This window comes from Doryrhamphus excisus, linkage group LG14 (genome assembly GCF_037039965.1).
Source record: "Doryrhamphus excisus strain RoL-2023G ecotype Guam linkage group LG14, RoL_Dexc_Guam_v1.1, whole genome shotgun sequence".
Taxonomy (NCBI): Eukaryota; Metazoa; Chordata; class Actinopteri; order Syngnathiformes; family Syngnathidae; genus Doryrhamphus; species Doryrhamphus excisus.
In genome coordinates, this window is record NC_136370.1 from 7,033,966 (window position 1) to 7,052,119 (window position 18,154).

Genomic DNA, 18,154 nt, shown 5'->3' on the forward strand with positions numbered 1-18,154 from the left:
ACTATGAGTAAAGGATGTACGACAAATATTTGCCTTTAAATTACATTTTTTAAAGCATTTTTACAAAATTGAACATTTCAAAGGGGATCCCACATCAACTCGCGCTAATAATTCATTCATTCACAGAGATGGCTGTGAATGCTCTGAGAGTTTTAAAATGCAAAAGTATAACAAAATCATGCAAGTAACCATGCTAACCTTGTGTGTGTGAATGTGTGTGTGTGTGTGTGTGTGAGAGATACGTAAGTACAAGCCATTTTACCAAAAGTTAGAGGGGCCCCTGTTTGAATCTACATGTCAGGGTAATGGAAAGCAGCTGGAGGGGATGCAAAGTTTGAGACCCCTCCTTTTCTTTCCTTTCCTTTCCCTCCCCCATCACAAACCCAACCCCTCTTGGTCCATGCATTAAGCTTGAAATGCTGTGACGATTCTAAATAATATTTACACATGTTCGTGATTAATACATTGAGATGATGAGTTGATGATACATACCCGTCACTCTTTTTGAGCAGAAAACCCGATTTTTCTGTGCCGTACTGCTTATTACCCTGCGGCTGGTGGATGCTGTAGCCATTGCCAGAGTTCTTCCTGTTCAGGTATTCCTGGGACATAGCAGTAATAGTCGTTTCAACAAGGCAATGTCAAAATTCCCACATGCTCGTAAATGCAACAGTCCAAGACTGACAGACGCTGTACCTCTCCCTCTGTGGAGGCGTGACATATATTCATTTTAATGACCATGGTCATGGTTTATTTGTTTGGGACATGCTTACTTGCATCATTCAACATGTCCCAGAAGGAGTAGGAAGAAGCTGATCTCATCCTACCCTTTCTCCATGTCTATTAACTAATTCACACCATATGTTTACCATGTTTACACTGATATTAGTTTATATTTTGTCATTAAAATGTTTACTCACTTCTTGTGCTTCTAATGGGGCAGAAATGTGTAGCAATAGATGAATGGAAAAAATGAAATATAAAATAGGAGAATATAAATATTAAGTAAAAGATTAAAAAAAAATTATGACATAATATTAAGGGTGTTTAATCTAAGAATAAATATACTTAATAATAAATATGAAAAACATAAGGAAAGAGATTAAACATAAATGCATTAATGAATATTGGAGCAAAAAATCTGACAAAAATGTTGTATAATTCATAAATAAATGCTGGCCATACAATAGATTAACCAATAACGTATTATTAATGACCAATAAATGAAATTTATTGTTGAAATTAAAGCTGCAATGATTAATCAATGATCCAAATAATCAACAACTATCATACAATGTCAAAGCTGATGTGTATGAATATCTTGTTTTGCCTGAAACACATAAATAATAGGTCTACTTTCTTATTAAGGAGAGGCTACATTTGCAGGACATTTTTAATTGAAACGATTAATAGATTACATTTCATTTAATCTCATTACAATTGTATTCTCTGGAAATTGTCTGTTTACTTTCATAGGGTTAAGACTTTTTTTCTTTCTCATAATGTTACAAATGCGACCGGTCCAGAGTGTACCCCGCCTCTCGCCCGAAGACAGCTGGGATAGGCTCCAGCACGCCCGTGACCCTTGTGACGATAGGCGGTAGAAAATGAATGGATGAATGAATAATGTTACAAATGTGTTATTCTTGTAAATTTACGACTTCATTCTCATAAGAATGCAAGTTATTGCATTATTCCCAAAACGTTACAGAAGGTCTCACTACGTCGAATGACTAACCTCTTTGCCGTCCACTTGCAGCAGCAATCGAAGAGAATCTCTCAGTTGTGTGAGCTTTTTGACTTCCTCGTCCTGGTCCAGCCTCACCTATAACACAAAACCAACAGCACCGCAACAAATCGTTAGCTGTATTGGCGATAGTATTTACAGTATAATTAATAGAGCTGTGATTCAACTGTGACATCATCTTATTTCTTAGTCTTATAGATCATTGGCATAGCATTGCTTTTCAAATGGTGTCAGTTTTTGGTTTTATTGCAAAGCTTTGGGGCCACCACAAGTGGGATCAGTTTTGCTGTCATGTAGCCTACATCGATGTATCATAATCATCATCATTTTTCTTTTTGTAACAAAAACGACGCAGACACTTGCATCAGAGACCACATCTTGATTTGTTTCCTAAAAAATTAGGAGGGGGGAGGGGTTGTCTCAGTCCTTTTTGCGTCATGGTCCCCAGTAATGCAGACCAGACTGAGAAGCGGGGTGTGTCACACCCACAGAGAAGACGCTTGTTCCTGTAATCTAATATGAAATGATGTTATGATGCGACGAGTCTGAACAAAGACGTGCTCCGCCTGTGCCAAACTAGAAAAACGTGTCGGCCGTAACTGTTTTTGCTCCATCCATTCATCCATCAATCAATCTTAACAGGGCAAGTTTGAGCAGAAGTGTGAGTGGTTGTAGGGGGAAAGTATGAGGCACAAGGGATGCTTTCATTTTCAGTCAATAACAGTTGTGGTTCTGGGGGGGCGGTGTTGTGGAAAAACAAACAGTGGAATGGTCCACTATGAGATTCACACTCCATGTGATTAATGTGATTTATTTTCTGCGCCACATTGGGTCAATACTCACGTTGTTGTGCGTTAAAATGTATATATTTTTTCCTCTTCTTCTTATTACAATAGTTTTTAGAGTGCAAAAGAGCAGCATCATTGCACAAATTGCTGTACAGTGATCCCTCGCCACTTTGCACTTCAAATTTCATGACTCCACTCACATATATTTTACAAAATATATATATAAATACTATATATTAATACATAAATGCTGTTTTGTGGTTGAATATGGCCTAACATTTGTCCAAAATGTGCTTATTTAAGCAAATTTTACTTATTAACTAAAACACAAATATAAGGCATTCAGAAGACGCATTCAGAAGACACATTCAGACGTTGTGACATGTAGTGTAGATAGTCCTGTAGATAACGAGCTAGCAAGCCAACAAACTAGCAAGACAACCAGTTAGCCTCAAATGTATTTCTTCTAAACTTAAGAAGTCAAAAACTTACCACTTCCACAAGGCATGGGAGGAGAACTTTTTCCAGTCTTATGTCAGATATGCCGTGGCTTACTTCATGCAGTGTTAAGGTAAGGAGTGATATTGCTGTATTTTTAAATACAACAATACAGTTTTATATGAATATATGTATATTATTACATTTATATTATTATATTATTATATATATCTCTGTGTGGAGTTTGCATGTTCTCCCTGTGCATGCGTGGGTTTTCTCCGGGTACTCCGGTTTCCTCCCACATTCCAAAAACATGCTAGGTTAATTGACGACTCCAAATTGTCCATAGGTATGAATGTGAGTGTGAATGGTTGTTTGTCTATATGTGCCCTGTGATTGGCTGGCGACCGGCCCAGGGTGCACCCCGCCTCTCACCTGAAGACAGCTGGGATAGGCTCCAGCATCCCCCGAGACCCTCATGAGGAAAAAGCCATAGAAAATGAATGAATGAATGAATGAATGAATATCTGCGGGCCAATAAAAAAAACGCCACTTTGGACCCCCCCGGGAATATCCTCAGTTCATTTCTGGCTTTGCCATTTCAGCTCAGCCTCTCTTCAGTTCCAATGATTGTGAAGACAACATTCTCAGTGATGTAACATCATCTTTGAAGCACGTTGCCACAACAGCGGTGAATATAAAAGCCTTCACAAAGAGACTGTTTGTTACCGTGTGAACCGAAGAAGCGAGCTTCTCCACAAAGGGGGCCAGATTCTCTGCAGCTTTCAGCCCATCCTGAAAGAAACTGAGAGGAGGAGGACAGGGGATGTGGGGGGGGGGGGCAGACTGAGTCACGCTGTCACTTCAGTCCAGACATGTCATCCAAAAAACATCACATGCTGGAATAGCTCGCACAGAAAACACTGTTATGTCCAATTGGCACATGTGGTTAGTTTACCAGTGCAAGATGATGAAATGTCACTTTTTCATGCCAACTTGACACCCAGGGAAGAAATGGAAAGTACACATACAGAAAGGGCTTAGAGTAAACTGACCTCAGCTGGGCCTGGAAGAACTTTATGAGGCTCTGGAGGAGATCAGGGCCTTGGCGGACCTTCAACTCCTGGATCTTTAAAAGGTACTGAAAACATGAGGAAGCAAAAACCCAATAGACACAGCTTCAGTACTTCTTATTATGGACCATTTCGTGTAGCAAAATGCACTGGAGCATTTGGTTGTAGACAACCACAATAAAACCCACTAGGCATTCTCCACAAGTGTGCACAAATGTGTCCAAATTTAGTCCACCTTTGTCCACATACTGAAAATTTAAAAAGATCATGTGAATTACATAGATGACATGAGTACTGTAGTTTCCAGCATACTTAAATGTAGCAAATTTCACATCTGTATTAAGAGTTATAAAGTGAATGAGTTAAGAATATCAACTTCATTCATTCATTCATTCATTTTCTACCGCTTTTCCTCACAAGGGTCGCGGGGGGTGCCTATCCCAGCTGTCTTCGGGCGTGTACCCCTGGACTGGTCAGCCAGGGTACAAATAGACAAACAACCATTCACACTCACATTCATACCTGTGGACAATTTGGAGTCGCCAATTAACCTAGCATGTTTTTGGAATGTGGGAGGAAACCGGAGTACCCGGAGAAAACCCACACATGCAAACTCCACACAGAGTTGGCCGAGGGTGGAATTGAACCCTGGTCTCCTAGCTGTGAGGTCTGCGTGCTAACCACTAGACCGCCGTGCCGCCCAGAATATCAACTTCATATTTTTATTTATCTTCCTGTTTATTTACACACACACAAATTATGAAGCCATTTTTATGATATTCGGAGTGTCCCTGAATGCATCCCAATGAGAATGAGGAAGTGCCATTCCCAGAGTGGATGAACTATATGGTATATGGTGTTGGAATTGTACTGCTGAAGATGTGTTCAGGTCAGAAGGAAGTTGCGAAAGAGCATCAGACTCTGTGTGATTCTGTGTGACCGTGTGCGGACGCTCCACTCTGATTCTGTCAGCTGTCATAACAGAGAGGTGTGGTTGCTCGTGCATTAATTACACAAAAATGAAACGTAATTCATTAATTCATTCATTTTCTACCGCTTATAGTTACAAACATAGTTATAAATAGTTCCAGCCATTTTTGCATTTACAGCCCTCCTACTGTACATATATTTTAGTGTAGTTTATTATTGTGCAAAAAACAAACAAGTTATATAATATCAGTGACTGTTGACAACAGTCAAAAACAGGGAAAAAAAAAGTCATGCCAAAAAACTGATTTGATCTTAAAATCTAACTCTTACTTGGTTTTACCGTAATGCTTCCAAGAAACAGGGAGCACAAATTTTAAGTAGGAGGCAGTTTGACTTGTTGTTTTAGAGGAGTCAATTTGAAGTTCAATTTCCTTCTTCCTCCACCCCTCCACTGGGTCATCTTTTGGACTTTTTAGATTTTCCACATAACTCAGTATATCAGTTGAATGTCCAGTTGTGTATTGTGTAACAACTCCCTGAGCTTTCAGGTGAGTCATAAAACTTTTTTTTCTCTTTTTCAATCAATGGCTCCAACTCTGACAGTCCTGCAGGATGCAATGGACTGGAACCACGCCTTGACATATTTTCCCCATTAAACTGATTCACGAGGGATCAGCCTACCGTGTGTGGTCATAGATAGAAGCCGTTAGAAGGAAGACCACCCATTTGGGCTAACTCAGGTACAGTATGTGCAACTTGTGCATGAGTGCAGAGTTTGGACTCACCTCGCACATCTGCAGCTGAAAGGTCCTTCTCTCCCTTTCCATGTCCTCCCCTCCGTCCGATGCCTCCGTCCTGATCAACTTGCCCTTCTCCTTGCGCTCCTTCTCCAGCTTGGCTCTAAACATTTATTTGTGCATTAACATAACACAAAGCTAACCATTACAGTAAAATGTCATATGGTTAATTACATCTTTAAGTCGTACTCCTTCCAACTTCTCTCCATCTGTTTCTTCAGTTCCTGAGCATAACACACATGAAAAACACAACCTGAGTTAACCAGGGATATTTTACAACACAGTACTGTCTTGTTTATCACGGTTATGGCTTCAGACCCGACCGTGATAAGTATATTTTGCCGAGGTATTCATGAATGGAATACACGCTAAATACATTTCTTATCATTATTATAGCCTTCTAGACATGAAATAACACACTCTAAGTCACCTTTACACTTGAATTTCAAAATATAATAGACATTATTAGAAAAAATAACATGTACAACATAAATAAGACATAATATAGACTCACACATGTTAGAATTGAGAGAGTTCCTTGTTCCTTTTTTACTTGTTTTCTGTATAGCACACATAATGTAACATTACTGACACCTAGTGAACAGTGTAGAATACTAAGTATCACAATGTCTTTGAATGCATCTTCTAAATGCTCATATTTAGACATTTTTATGCAAAATTTTTATGCTTAATGTTAAAATTAGCTTGACTAATAATAGGCCCTAATCAACCACAAAACAACAATGATTTCTGAGCAAATAATTTGTTGAAAAAATGTAATAGAGTGAAGCTGTGAAATTCAAAAGGAGGCAAAATTACTCTATAATTTTATATTTTGACCAAACTGGTAAATGTTTGAATTTAAATAGAAAAATCACCAAGCATAAAACGACTTCAAGCAGACTTTGTTGTTTCTTATTCTGTTCTTCAGTACAGTTTTACACTAGCTGCTACGCTAGAAAAGAAAAATCTCTGTCATTACGGGACTTTAGCTTCTTAGCTAAGCAACAAATGTTAGCTAAAATTGAACAAAAACTACTCTAAAGTATTCTGGTGAGGATTCATGTTTTAATCAACATTACCGCCACCTACAGGACTGAAGTTGAATAGTATTGATCCCATGTTTACAACAGTTGCTAGCAAGAGAAAATTCAACAAGCATATTCATTCATTCATTCATTCATTTTCTACCGCTTTTCTTCACGAGGGTCGCGGGGGTGCTGGAGCCTATCCCAGCTGTCTTCGGGCGAGAGGCGGGGTACACCCTGGACTGGTCGCCAGCCAATCACAGGGCACATATAGACAAACAACCATTCACACTCACATTCATACCTATGGACAATTTTGGAGTAATATTAATAAAATAACAAAAACTATCATGAAGGCCACCCTGGAACAGATTATTTCCTTTTCCATTGCTACCATGTTTAGGGTTTTCTTAGAAGAAAATTCCCAATCTGACATTAGCGTTCAGCTAGAGTGTTTTTCCAAGTTGAGCTTTAACTACTAACTCGTGTGCAATCTGGCTAAACCGGCTTCTAACAGTACATCAGCTTTGCCGCACAGCTTTGACTCTGCAGTATTAATACACTGAGACAGTAGCTGACACATGCATTTGCTCACTATTGCTCGTCTGTCGCCATGGTGAATCAAACAATCAAACAGAAAGCAGGATATATCTGCTTGGAACAATGTTTGCTTTATTCTTCCATTCATCTGTATAAACATCTCAGCCACAGTATTATTAATAGGCTCCAACGGGGAAATCCACCGTCAAGCAGATGTTCTACCATCAAAAGAAAAGCTATTTTTTTATGGTTTTTGATGGTTTGATTTGGAATTAGATTATCACCTTCAATAAGGAGGTTATGTTTATATCAGTATGTTTATAGAGCTCCCCATCAAATTAATACAAATAACTAAGAATTTTACATTAATAAAAAAATATATACATATATTATATACAAATAACTAAGAATTTTACATTAATAAAAAAATATATACATATATTATATACAAATAACTAAGAATTTTACACTAATAATATATTTTTTTTTATTAAAATTAAAATGTAAAATTCTTAGTTATTTACTAAGAATTTTACATCAATAAAAAAATATATTTTTTTATTAAAATGTAAAATGTAAAATTCTTAGTTATTTGTATTAATTTTATTTATTTATTAATTTAAGAATTTTACATTTTACATTTTAATAAAAAAATATATTTTCACATATATATATTTATATATATATTTATATATATTTTCAAATATATATTCTTAGTTATTTGTATTAATTTTATTTATTTATTAATTTAAGAATTTTACATTTTAATAAAAAATATATATTTTTATTATTAAAATGTAAAAATCTTAGTTATTTGTGTATATATATACACACACACACACACACACACACATACATACATATATTTTTTTATTTATTTCGTAATTTTGGTGCAAATCTGCACATTGCTTGTCATAACATTAATTCTTAAATATATTTTATATTATACAGGGTGGGCCAAAAGTAGGGTTACTGTTACTTCATTATCGGTTTACTCTTAATAATCACATTTTAGATATTTTTCCATCCATTTATTATGCCGCTTATCCTCATTGGGGTTGTCGACGTTTTAGATATAAATTATAGAAAATAATACTGAAACGCAAAATAATAATATTAATAATACTCATTAATATTGTTTAGTTATTACTATTGACATTAATAATAATATTTTGGTGGCAATCCACACACTAAAAACGATTTGTTATTCATCAATTATCTTAAAAATACAGTACAATGGGTGAAATAGTAAAAAAATAAATCATACCTTCATCTTATCTCAACTGTAACAACATTTGCCTTTTGTATTAGGGCTTGCAGCCCGTAATATTAAACCACATTTTATCCAGGTGTGATCCAGATTATGTATTTGGCATCCATCTAAATTTTACATCCCATCGATAATCACTTCACTTTGTATTGTGTTTTCTATCCTTATAGCAGTTCACTCTGTGATTTAGCGAGTAACAATTGAGCTTTGGTGGAGGTCTGTTCTCGTCGAGTGTTGTGATTGATTCACAGTGAGAGGGTTTTTACAGGTGTCTGTCATGAACTTTTCACTTACCAGTCTACTGTCGCGCAGCTCTGATTTCAGCACATTTTCCAAGGGGAAGGCCATGATGTTATTGAGGTTCTGCACCTGGAACAAGTCAAAGCAGAGTAGATGAAGTTTTAAACTGTGTTTGTGTGCGTGTGGTGAAGTGTAAGCTGAGCCGAAGTTCATCTGAGGTCACAAAATTGCCTGGTTTGCAGGTCCACCACCATTATATGTGAAAGTTTCCTTTAGCTAGCTTAGAAAAGAATGCATATACTGTAATGTGAACGCACATGCTACCTTTTCTTTCTTTTGCACCATAATTTGTAAAAGCAATCTTGTCTTTCCCTTTATTCCCCTGTGAGACCATGATTGACACACATAAGGACTGGAGAGAGTGTGTGCACTGAATCACTCATGGAGGTCTGGTCTTAATTATCATTGGTTTTGCAAGTTTAAGGTGCTAGCATGCAGCTGTCTTACATCTGCACATACACACACTATTCTAGAAACTCCTAATGAATATGTTTGTCACACAGGCTATGGTGTCCTGCTACTTGCAGCTCTAACACAATCTAACACAATCGTGTCATCTTAGTGATGGATTTCTTCTCAAAAATGTCAACACAAACTTGACTGGCTTCATATTGAAGTCGTTACTTCTGTGCATGGTTTGCATTTTCTACCCTTCTCCACTTTCCTCACCAGATTCTTGAAGAGGGCCGTGACTTCTCTGGTGAAAACGGACAGGTTGAGGAAGCCTGTGGAGACCTCTTTGTTGTCCTGGCTCAGGTGGCTGTTGCCAAGGTTCTCCAGCACCTCAATGTACTGCTCCTTGGCTTCCACATGGGCTGGAAGAGAACACGTGGGATAGATTAGTTGTTTCCCTGTAGTTCACATTGCATCTCTTGTGTAGAACCCACTTAAGGTCGCCCCACCTACTTTTTAAAACATTCTAAACATTTTATTTTCTTTATTTCAAGTTGATTTGGATATTTTTTGGTCATGCTGGAAGGTCAAATTCCTCAACATCTTTCATGCAGACATCTGACTTGGCCCTCCAACTGAAGTAAAACCAAACTTAAAAAAAAAAACTAGATGATGCAGTCACCGTCATTATACAAACTCCAGTTTTGTCCAACAAACAACCAATACTGCTTTTTCTCATCTCATTTGTCTGTTTTGTAACACACTTCTCATGAAACCATATGTAAAAAAAAAAAGCACAAAAACAATTGTGGTCACCTAAATGCAACACAGATGTGAAAATGTTGTTAAAGCAGAATCCAACACTCATTTTTCTTGCTTGGCCTGCATTTCATTACGACCGTTTTGTCACAATCGAACCACAGCATATTTGTAAGAGTTCGCCATGAGCCCCTCAACAAAGAAAGCCTAACCTCCTGACATTTTGTTGGTTGTGTAAAAGCAATAAGAAATGGTCACACGGGCTAAACAAGTTCCCCAGTTGCTACGTGGTAGAAAACAGAACACAAGGACAGCTTTAACGTAAATGCTAAAGTTGGGAAAATTTGCTGTAAGGGTGAGGTTTTTCTATTTGAGGTTAGGAAACTATTAGATTTGGAACTGCCCGGGCGTTATTATGGTGTTTTTGCCTAAAATAACTAAAGGTTTCCAAGGGATTTTGACTGAAAACTCTTGGCACCAGATTCAGAAGTAAGATGTAATCATTGCCCACAATATTAGGTACACCTAAAACAGGCTTCTTGAGGGCAAAACATTAGGCTGTATTGAACATACTGATCAGGCATGTGTAGCAATAGACTAAACACGATACACGTGATAATAATTTCCCCTTCACTTTGAAGAAAATCTGGAAAAACGACTTTCAAGCTTGAACCGTGCAGAAAACACTTTAAGGATGACCTACTGTAAGTGTGGGTTTAACTAAACAAAAGCACAGCAGTTGTGGTCAAATGGTGGTAAGGGTTAAGTTAGGTTACTTTATTGGTACCCAAAGGTTAACGTGTTTTGCAGTCAGTATGCTCAGGACAACTATTACCATATACAACATAAAAATACCTGCCATACCACAAATGGTATGTAAAAAAATAACAAAAACAAGCACCTAAAAAGCTCTAACAAACTCCATGCATGCATTTATCACATGTGCTCAATAGGGATGAGTTTTACTGCTCATCTGTTCACACACACCACAGCAACTTGGCAGAGAAGTCTTTAAGGCTTTGAGGTTTATGGCATCTTTTTTGCACATGTGACCCAGTAAGATCAGCGCATATAGTGAGTCATAGAGCGCCGAATCGGGATTGATTTAAGTGCAAAAAAAAACTCGCTTCTGACTGACTCACTTCTGGGTCAAGTCGATGCCATGGAAGGGGAAGCTCCTAAGAATACTAGTGTACGCTGCCCACTTCCTTCGAGTGGTGCATGCCCTCAAGGGGCACACACACAATTACAAAACAATTACTCACTAACTTCCCGGTGACCTCAAGCTGAGAAAATCACGTGCCATTTGCACGTTGGCCTCCCAATGCATGTAAACACATTCAATCCTACTGTACTTCCTCCAGTGATTGCTTTATTGAGGTAGCAGAGTTGTTAAATGTCAAATTACGGGCAAACAAAGCCCATCCCGCAGAGAGCTGGAGAACTTTGAATGGCTGGCACACTTACTGATTCCGGAATTGTGGATGGCTTTGATCATCTTCTTCATCTTCTGTAGGGCTATGTGATCCATCTCCAGAGTCTGTAAAAAAAAAAAGCCAGACAATGAGACAGGAAGTTAAGGATATACAATTGAGTACTCAGTGTACAGCAGTGTAGATTTACTATCCACGCCTTTATTGTCTAATTAACTGGCAAAACAAGTGACTAGCAATTCACATATGGAAAATATCCAGATGGTGATCCAGATCACCCCCTAAATGTAATCAATTCTTCCATATCCCATGTCAATTTCATCCAAATCCATTCAGAACTTAGAAGTTACAGAAGTTGTTTGTGTATATGTGCCCTGTGATTGGCTGGCGACCAGTCCAGGGTGTACCCGGCCTCTCACTCGAAGTCAGCTGGAATAGGCTACGGCACACCCCCACGACCCCAATGAGGATAAGCAGCATAGAAAACGGATTAAAGCAAAAAGAGCTCTGGTATCATTAATTCAGATCCAGATCAGATTAAAAGTGAAAAATTGTGGATTGGTGCATCCTGACCTAAAGGTCGTAACTTATGGAAGTACTCTGAATGGGAATTTGGACTTCTCCCCTTTCCTTACATTCCAAAGTCTTGCTCTTAGCATGCATGGCGTCATCTTTTTGTATGACGGCCCCCCACAGAAACTTGACACTCATAATGTAAACCATCCATTCTTCCATTTTCTGAGGTTTGTTCAGAGTCTAGGCATCACTAAGGACCCCCAAAGCTCCTGGGGGAGACTCCCAGGAGTTGCCAACCAACAACAGCAGTGTATTTTATGCTTGCAAACCATGTTTTAAACCTGTTTATTGGACCTCACACAGGCTGCTTTTCCATGTCACCAAGAATAGCTTTAATGAGCCAGAAATCTCGATGCAACCGAACCTCTATGTCATTCGGTGCGCCTTCACTTTGTCACTTTTTGTGAAGTTTTCCCCCGCCCTTAAACGTGGGGTCCACTAATTAAAGAGCTGAGTAGATGCTGCGAAATGTGACTCAGTGAACGGGCAAGCGGTTAGAGCCCAGATAGAAGATGGGAGTGTTCTTTGGCGCACTGGCAGGAGATAAACACAGTGGCAACAAACCATGTAGTGTTTATAGTTTGGTTGAAACACATGTGGGTAGACACACACATAAAGGGGGTTTTGGGTAAGACCTGGAGGAACAGTGGGCATGCATCGCCAACAAATGGCCTGGTGGGTTGGCCGATATAGACCTTTGCATATATCACGATATTGCTGGGATGCAAAATGTTCTTACTAGATCACCACAGCGTAGATGCACCCCTTATTCCAATGCATTCAGTCAGGTCGGCACATATAGAGATTTTTTCATAAACCAATATGTATTTATTATGCAAGCTGATACTTACAGTATTCCATATCACAGCTGCTAGAAATGACAGGAAAGTGATTCTATCTTCTGGATCTATTTATAAAAATCCTGTAAATACCCACCATAATCATTTACTAAGCAGGCAGTGATTGAGGAAGAAAGGGGGGAAGTTGATGCTGCCTAACCACATGTAACCCCATACCATGAATTAAACATGTCCCATGCTAAATATAGACATGGTTAACTGTGTGGAGGTTAGCACATTAAACATATATGCCAACCTATGTGTCCTCCCCCACTTTGTAAAAAGAACCCCCATTATATCGGATCGTCTTATATTCATCTGCTGTGATATTTTTCATCACTGTAGCCCTGTCGAAAAAACACGGTCCACATTTGAGTCCACACAAGACACAAGCACACTTGGATTATTTGCTTTGTGGGAAAGTTCACAGAAGCCGCTCCTGTGTTTCTTCCTTTAGCAGAAGATCATCGGAAGAAACATTCAGGCAACAATCAGAGAAAAAAGGGCAAAAGACAACAATGCCAGATTGATGAAATCCATCCATCCATGTCAGATTTCTATGCAGTTTTATCATTGTATTTATATCAATAATAATTTATATCAATGCAATTTTTTTTTTTTTAGTGTGTGTGAAAAGGCTGCACGGCTGTGTGCTGGTTAGCACACAGGCCCCATATCTTGGAGACCCTAGGCCATCTCTGTGTGGGGTTTGCATGTTCTCCCCGTGCATGCGTGGGTTTTCTCCGGGTACTCCGGTTTCCTCCCACATTCCAAAAACATGCTAGGTTAATTGGTGACTCCAAATTGTCCATAGGTATGAATGTGAGTGTGAATGGTTGTTTGTCTATATGTGCCCCGTGATTGGCTGGCGACCAGTCCAGGGTGTACCCCACCACTCACCCGAACACAGCTGGTACAGGCTCCAGCACGTTCTCCCTGTGCATGTGTGGGTTTTCTATAGGTAATCCGGTTTCCTACCACATTCCAAAAACATGCTAGGTTAATTGGTGACAAAGTATGAATGAGTGTGATTGATTGTCTTCATGCGCCCCGAGAGGTGTACCCCGCCTCTCACCCAAAGACAGCTGGGATAGGCTCTAGTCAGGATAAGAGACACGGAAAATGAATGGATGAACATAACGTACATGGTTTTAACCTCAAATGTTTTTTATTCATCATATGTATGTTTTCTTAATCTAACGCATTTTTAACCAACCATGCTTTTAACCTAATATACTCTACATGGTTTCAACTTATCATATACATTTTTAACATAGCATAAATGTTTTTAACATAACATTATTCGTTTCCACATAACACGTTTTTTATCATAACATACTGTACTTGTTTTTAAACCTGACATACATGTTTTAACCAAACATACAGTTTTTAATATAAAATACATGTTTTTTACATAACATAACATGCATATTTTTGTAAATAGTGGAGTCAATTTTGAGTCTTCAGTTGACTTAAACTGTGTTTTTGTAAAGACCGGCAACAATATAAAGTCTTAAATAAACCTAACATACATGTTTTGTATACTTTGAAGCCAATAGGGAGGAAGTCACCATGTTTTGTTTTTTTTATACTCAAGTCAAATCAAAAATACCTTCTAGTAAAGATTACAGACACTCTAGACTAGAGTCAGCAATTATCTTAGCAATACATTTGTACAAATTGAAGTTAACCTTCATTCTTAAAGTAGCCTAACATGTATGTTTTTGTAAACAGCAAAGTAAATTCAAAGCCTTCAATGATCCATTGTAATATCATTAAACAGTAAAGTCAATGTAGAACAGAAAATGGCCAAGAGCTAACATTTTTCATAGCTTATTTCAACCCAAACAAACTGAATATCCTTGTTTTACCGCAACATTAATAAAATGCTGGTATTTCCAACTCACATATTTCTAGTGTTGTCATGTTATTAACAGAAAACCTCATTGAAAAAAAGGCTTGGAGGGGTGCGACCTGGTGCCCGCGGGCCAAACGTGGCCCGCAGGACACTAGTTTGAGGCCCCCACCTTGATATGAAAGTTTAATGTTAGTGCGGCCCGCGCAAGTTTGATATGAATGCTGTATGGTATCATGTACCCAGAAAAAATTATTACCTTTGATTAATGTTCATGTTAAAGGTTAAATAACTGTTAATAGTTATCCTCCCTATCCGTGTGGAAGTGGTAGGTTTTTGGCTATTTAAGTTCAAAGGTAATAACTTGAAGGCTACCGTTTAGGTCGCTAGCTCTCTAGTTTGCGAGTTAGCATGTGTCTCAAGACCCTGCAGTTGCGCAATATGTTGTAAATAAAAATAGTATAAATGTGACTATAGTCGTGTTTTGTCATGTCTACAGGGCTCTAATAATGCTTTGTTCATTTTAATCTGAAAAAAATAATTTGTCTACCCACCAACTATATGTGGTTTCTTAAGTTTTTATTATATTGCCGTTTTATTATTATTATTATTATAATATTTATTTATTTATTACTGATTGATTGATTTTCTTTATTCTTGATTTGTCTATTTATTTTTCATCTTATTTTGTGTAGAAAAATAAAAAGTAAGATATTTGAAAACAGTGGAATGTTTTATCAGAGCTTTTCTTGTAGAAAATTGGAACAAAAGCAAAGTTTTTTTAATTTTTTTGTTTTTGATGATGCGGCCCAGTCTCACCCAGACCCGAGCTCCAGTGGCCCCCAAGTAAATTGAGTTTGAGACCCCTTATGTAGAGCGTTCAGTGAACCTAACATGTGCAAATAATCATGTGTAATCTGACTACAATCACAATGTATTTGGACATATCCTGCTGACACACACATATATGTATAAAGATTTCATTAAAATGATGAGACTAAGGGTAAACATTTGTGAACAATATGTCATTTGTACTTTACTGTCATTTTGTTAACTTTTGGAGTGCTTATCAGTGGCCAATGTTTTGCACCCTTGACACTTCACTTGACTTTTACAACTTGAGAGCTGAAAATAGTACACAACATTATTTTAGAGGCCAAATAATCAACCCAATATAGTCAAGAAAGTATTTTGTCCCTTGATGAACAAAAACTGGAGCCCTTTAAGTGAGGCATTAGAAATCAGTCCAGTCTAAAGGTGAGCATTTTGTGTGCACGGAAGTCAAACAGCATGCACACGCAGGTAAACACCTCACCCAAGAACACTCACCTCCTCCACGGTGGAAACTGTTCCTCGACAGTCGCTCATTTTGGCCTGGAAGGTGGAGGTCCCCGGGGAAGACAGATCTTCATTTGTCAGCACCACAAAGTCAGAAATGCTGATTCTCTCCAGCATGGTTGCCGTTGCCGCGAAACTTTCTTTTGTAGCTCCCAAAAAACAAAATCAATGCGCAGAAAATAACGCAAAGTTTATACGCACGGGACTAATTTCCATTGGAAGTGAGGGGGGTGAGGAAGGTGGGAAAATTGTCCAAAGGTGTCCAAAAGTAGTCCTGATCGAGCTCGGACGAGAGACTGCGTGTGTGTGACTAGTGCACACTCTGACTCTATTGTGCACATTAGGGGGTGGGTGCGGTGATTCATATGTCGATACTGTAGATACCGAGGGTTGTATCAGGATTCGGTTGATGCTAGCAAGATGAGGTAAATAATTTTCATTTCCTTCAATGTCTGAGTTTACAGAATCTCCCACTTTATTTTAATTTTACATATAATTCCATGTAATTAAGAAAACGTGTACTTAATCTTGTTGCTTTTCGTTCTTACCTGGTATTGAGTCGATGTCAAAATTAGCCGTATAGCCCACCGCTAGTGGGAAGGGGGGCAGGAGGAGGGCGAGGGAGGCGCAACCTCTACTATCACGTGGTAATGTTTTTGTGTGGGTCCTGGCTGCTCCTGCTTGCTTTCCCATTCTTAACTTTCATTTCCATGCAAACCCAGGCGGGTGCTTGGTTGAATGAATGAATGAATGAATGAATGAATGAATGAATGAATGAATGAATGAATGAATGCCATTCTCTCACACTCCTGAGCAACAGGAGAAATGAGAAGGATGTCTAACTGTATAGTATAGCTGTATAGTTTCCATTCATTCATTCATTCATTTTCTACCGCTTTTCCTCACGAGGGTCGCGGGGGGTGCTGGAGCCTATCCCAGCTGTCTTTGGGCGAGAGGCGGGGTACACCCTGGACTGGTCGCCAGCCAATCACAGGGCACATATAGACAAACAACCATTCACACTCACATTCCTACCTATGGACAATTTGGAGTCGCCAATTAACCTAGCATGTTTTTGGAATGTGGGAGGAAACCGGAGTACCCGGAGAAAACCCACACATGCACGGGGAGAACATGCAAACTCCACACAGAGATGGCCGAGGGTGGAATTGAACGCTGGTCTCCTAGCTGTGAGGTCTGCGCGCTAACCACTCGACCGCCATGCCGCCTATAGTTTCCATTGTATCAATATTTTTTTTCACCTTTTTGGCGGCAAAACAGCATTATTCAAGCAACCTGGCAGCAGTTAACTTGTATCCATAAAAATAGGAGAAATGTAGAATTTGTTTTCTTAGATCTATTAAGAAAGTGGACCTATTATTCTAATTTTTGATGCTTTGTATTGAGTTGTGTACTCCTATAGAGCAGGTTTCTAGACCTTCCTGATTCTGCTCCCCTCTCTGCAGTGTTTCCATGGACTTCCTGCTCAAGATAAGATAAGATATGCAGAGTCAGTTAAGCAGTACAAAATACACAATATAGAAAAATAAACAATATAAACAACCCAAGTATTAACAAAATCAACAGTTTTTCCCAGAGTTATATACAATACAGTATGTAGATAATATGAAACGAGATGAGATATGTGCTTCTCACCCTATTTAATTTACTCCACACCCAGCCCTCCTTTAGGTACGCCCACTCCACTTTGATTGGTCACACTCCCAAGCGCTTCCGAGGACTTCCGGATATGAAGGTCCACATTTTTTTTACGTCAGAATGTTGAGAATACAACATTGTAACAACATTTATTGGTCAGAAAAGTAGAACCAGAAAAGTGGGAAAAGCATGAGGAGGGGTCTCAAACTCAATTTACTTGGGGGCCACTGGAGCTAGGGTCTGGGTGAGACTGGGCCGCATCAGGTTTTAAAAAAAAAAACAAAAAAAAACGCATTTATTAAAAACAAATTTTTTTTAAAAAAACTTTGCTTTGGTTCCAATTTTCTACAAGAAAAGCTCTGATAAAACATCCCACTGTTCTCAAATATCT

The 18,154-nt window shown here is 38.5% G+C and overlaps 1 protein-coding gene and 1 long non-coding RNA gene across 3 annotated transcripts in view; one reads left to right on the forward strand and one right to left on the reverse strand.

Annotated features, from left to right (window-relative positions):
* LOC131140135 (uncharacterized) overlaps positions 1 to 14,088 on the forward strand; it is a 27,081-nt gene extending 12,993 nt beyond the window's left edge. Inside the window, exons 3-4 of one of the 2 annotated variants that reach the window (XR_013629780.1) lie at positions 5,580 to 5,716; positions 9,584 to 14,088. This is a non-coding gene — a long non-coding RNA (uncharacterized LOC131140135). The remainder of the gene's footprint in view (positions 1 to 5,579; positions 5,717 to 9,583) is intronic. The other variant, XR_013629779.1, reaches the window with a different exon arrangement.
* asap3 (ArfGAP with SH3 domain, ankyrin repeat and PH domain 3) overlaps positions 1 to 16,432 on the reverse strand; it is a 27,613-nt gene extending 11,181 nt beyond the window's left edge. The window contains exons 1-10 of the mRNA XM_058090286.2: positions 16,096 to 16,432; positions 11,531 to 11,603; positions 9,581 to 9,726; positions 8,906 to 8,980; positions 5,948 to 5,997; positions 5,762 to 5,876; positions 4,029 to 4,114; positions 3,703 to 3,778; positions 1,739 to 1,825; positions 493 to 602 (exon numbers count right to left, since the gene is read on the reverse strand). Of these exons, the coding sequence (XP_057946269.2) occupies positions 493 to 602; positions 1,739 to 1,825; positions 3,703 to 3,778; positions 4,029 to 4,114; positions 5,762 to 5,876; positions 5,948 to 5,997; positions 8,906 to 8,980; positions 9,581 to 9,726; positions 11,531 to 11,603; positions 16,096 to 16,221 (944 nt within the window). The 5' untranslated portion in view covers positions 16,222 to 16,432. The remainder of the gene's footprint in view (positions 1 to 492; positions 603 to 1,738; positions 1,826 to 3,702; positions 3,779 to 4,028; positions 4,115 to 5,761; positions 5,877 to 5,947; positions 5,998 to 8,905; positions 8,981 to 9,580; positions 9,727 to 11,530; positions 11,604 to 16,095) is intronic.
* Positions 16,433 to 18,154: the final 1,722 nt, after the last annotated feature.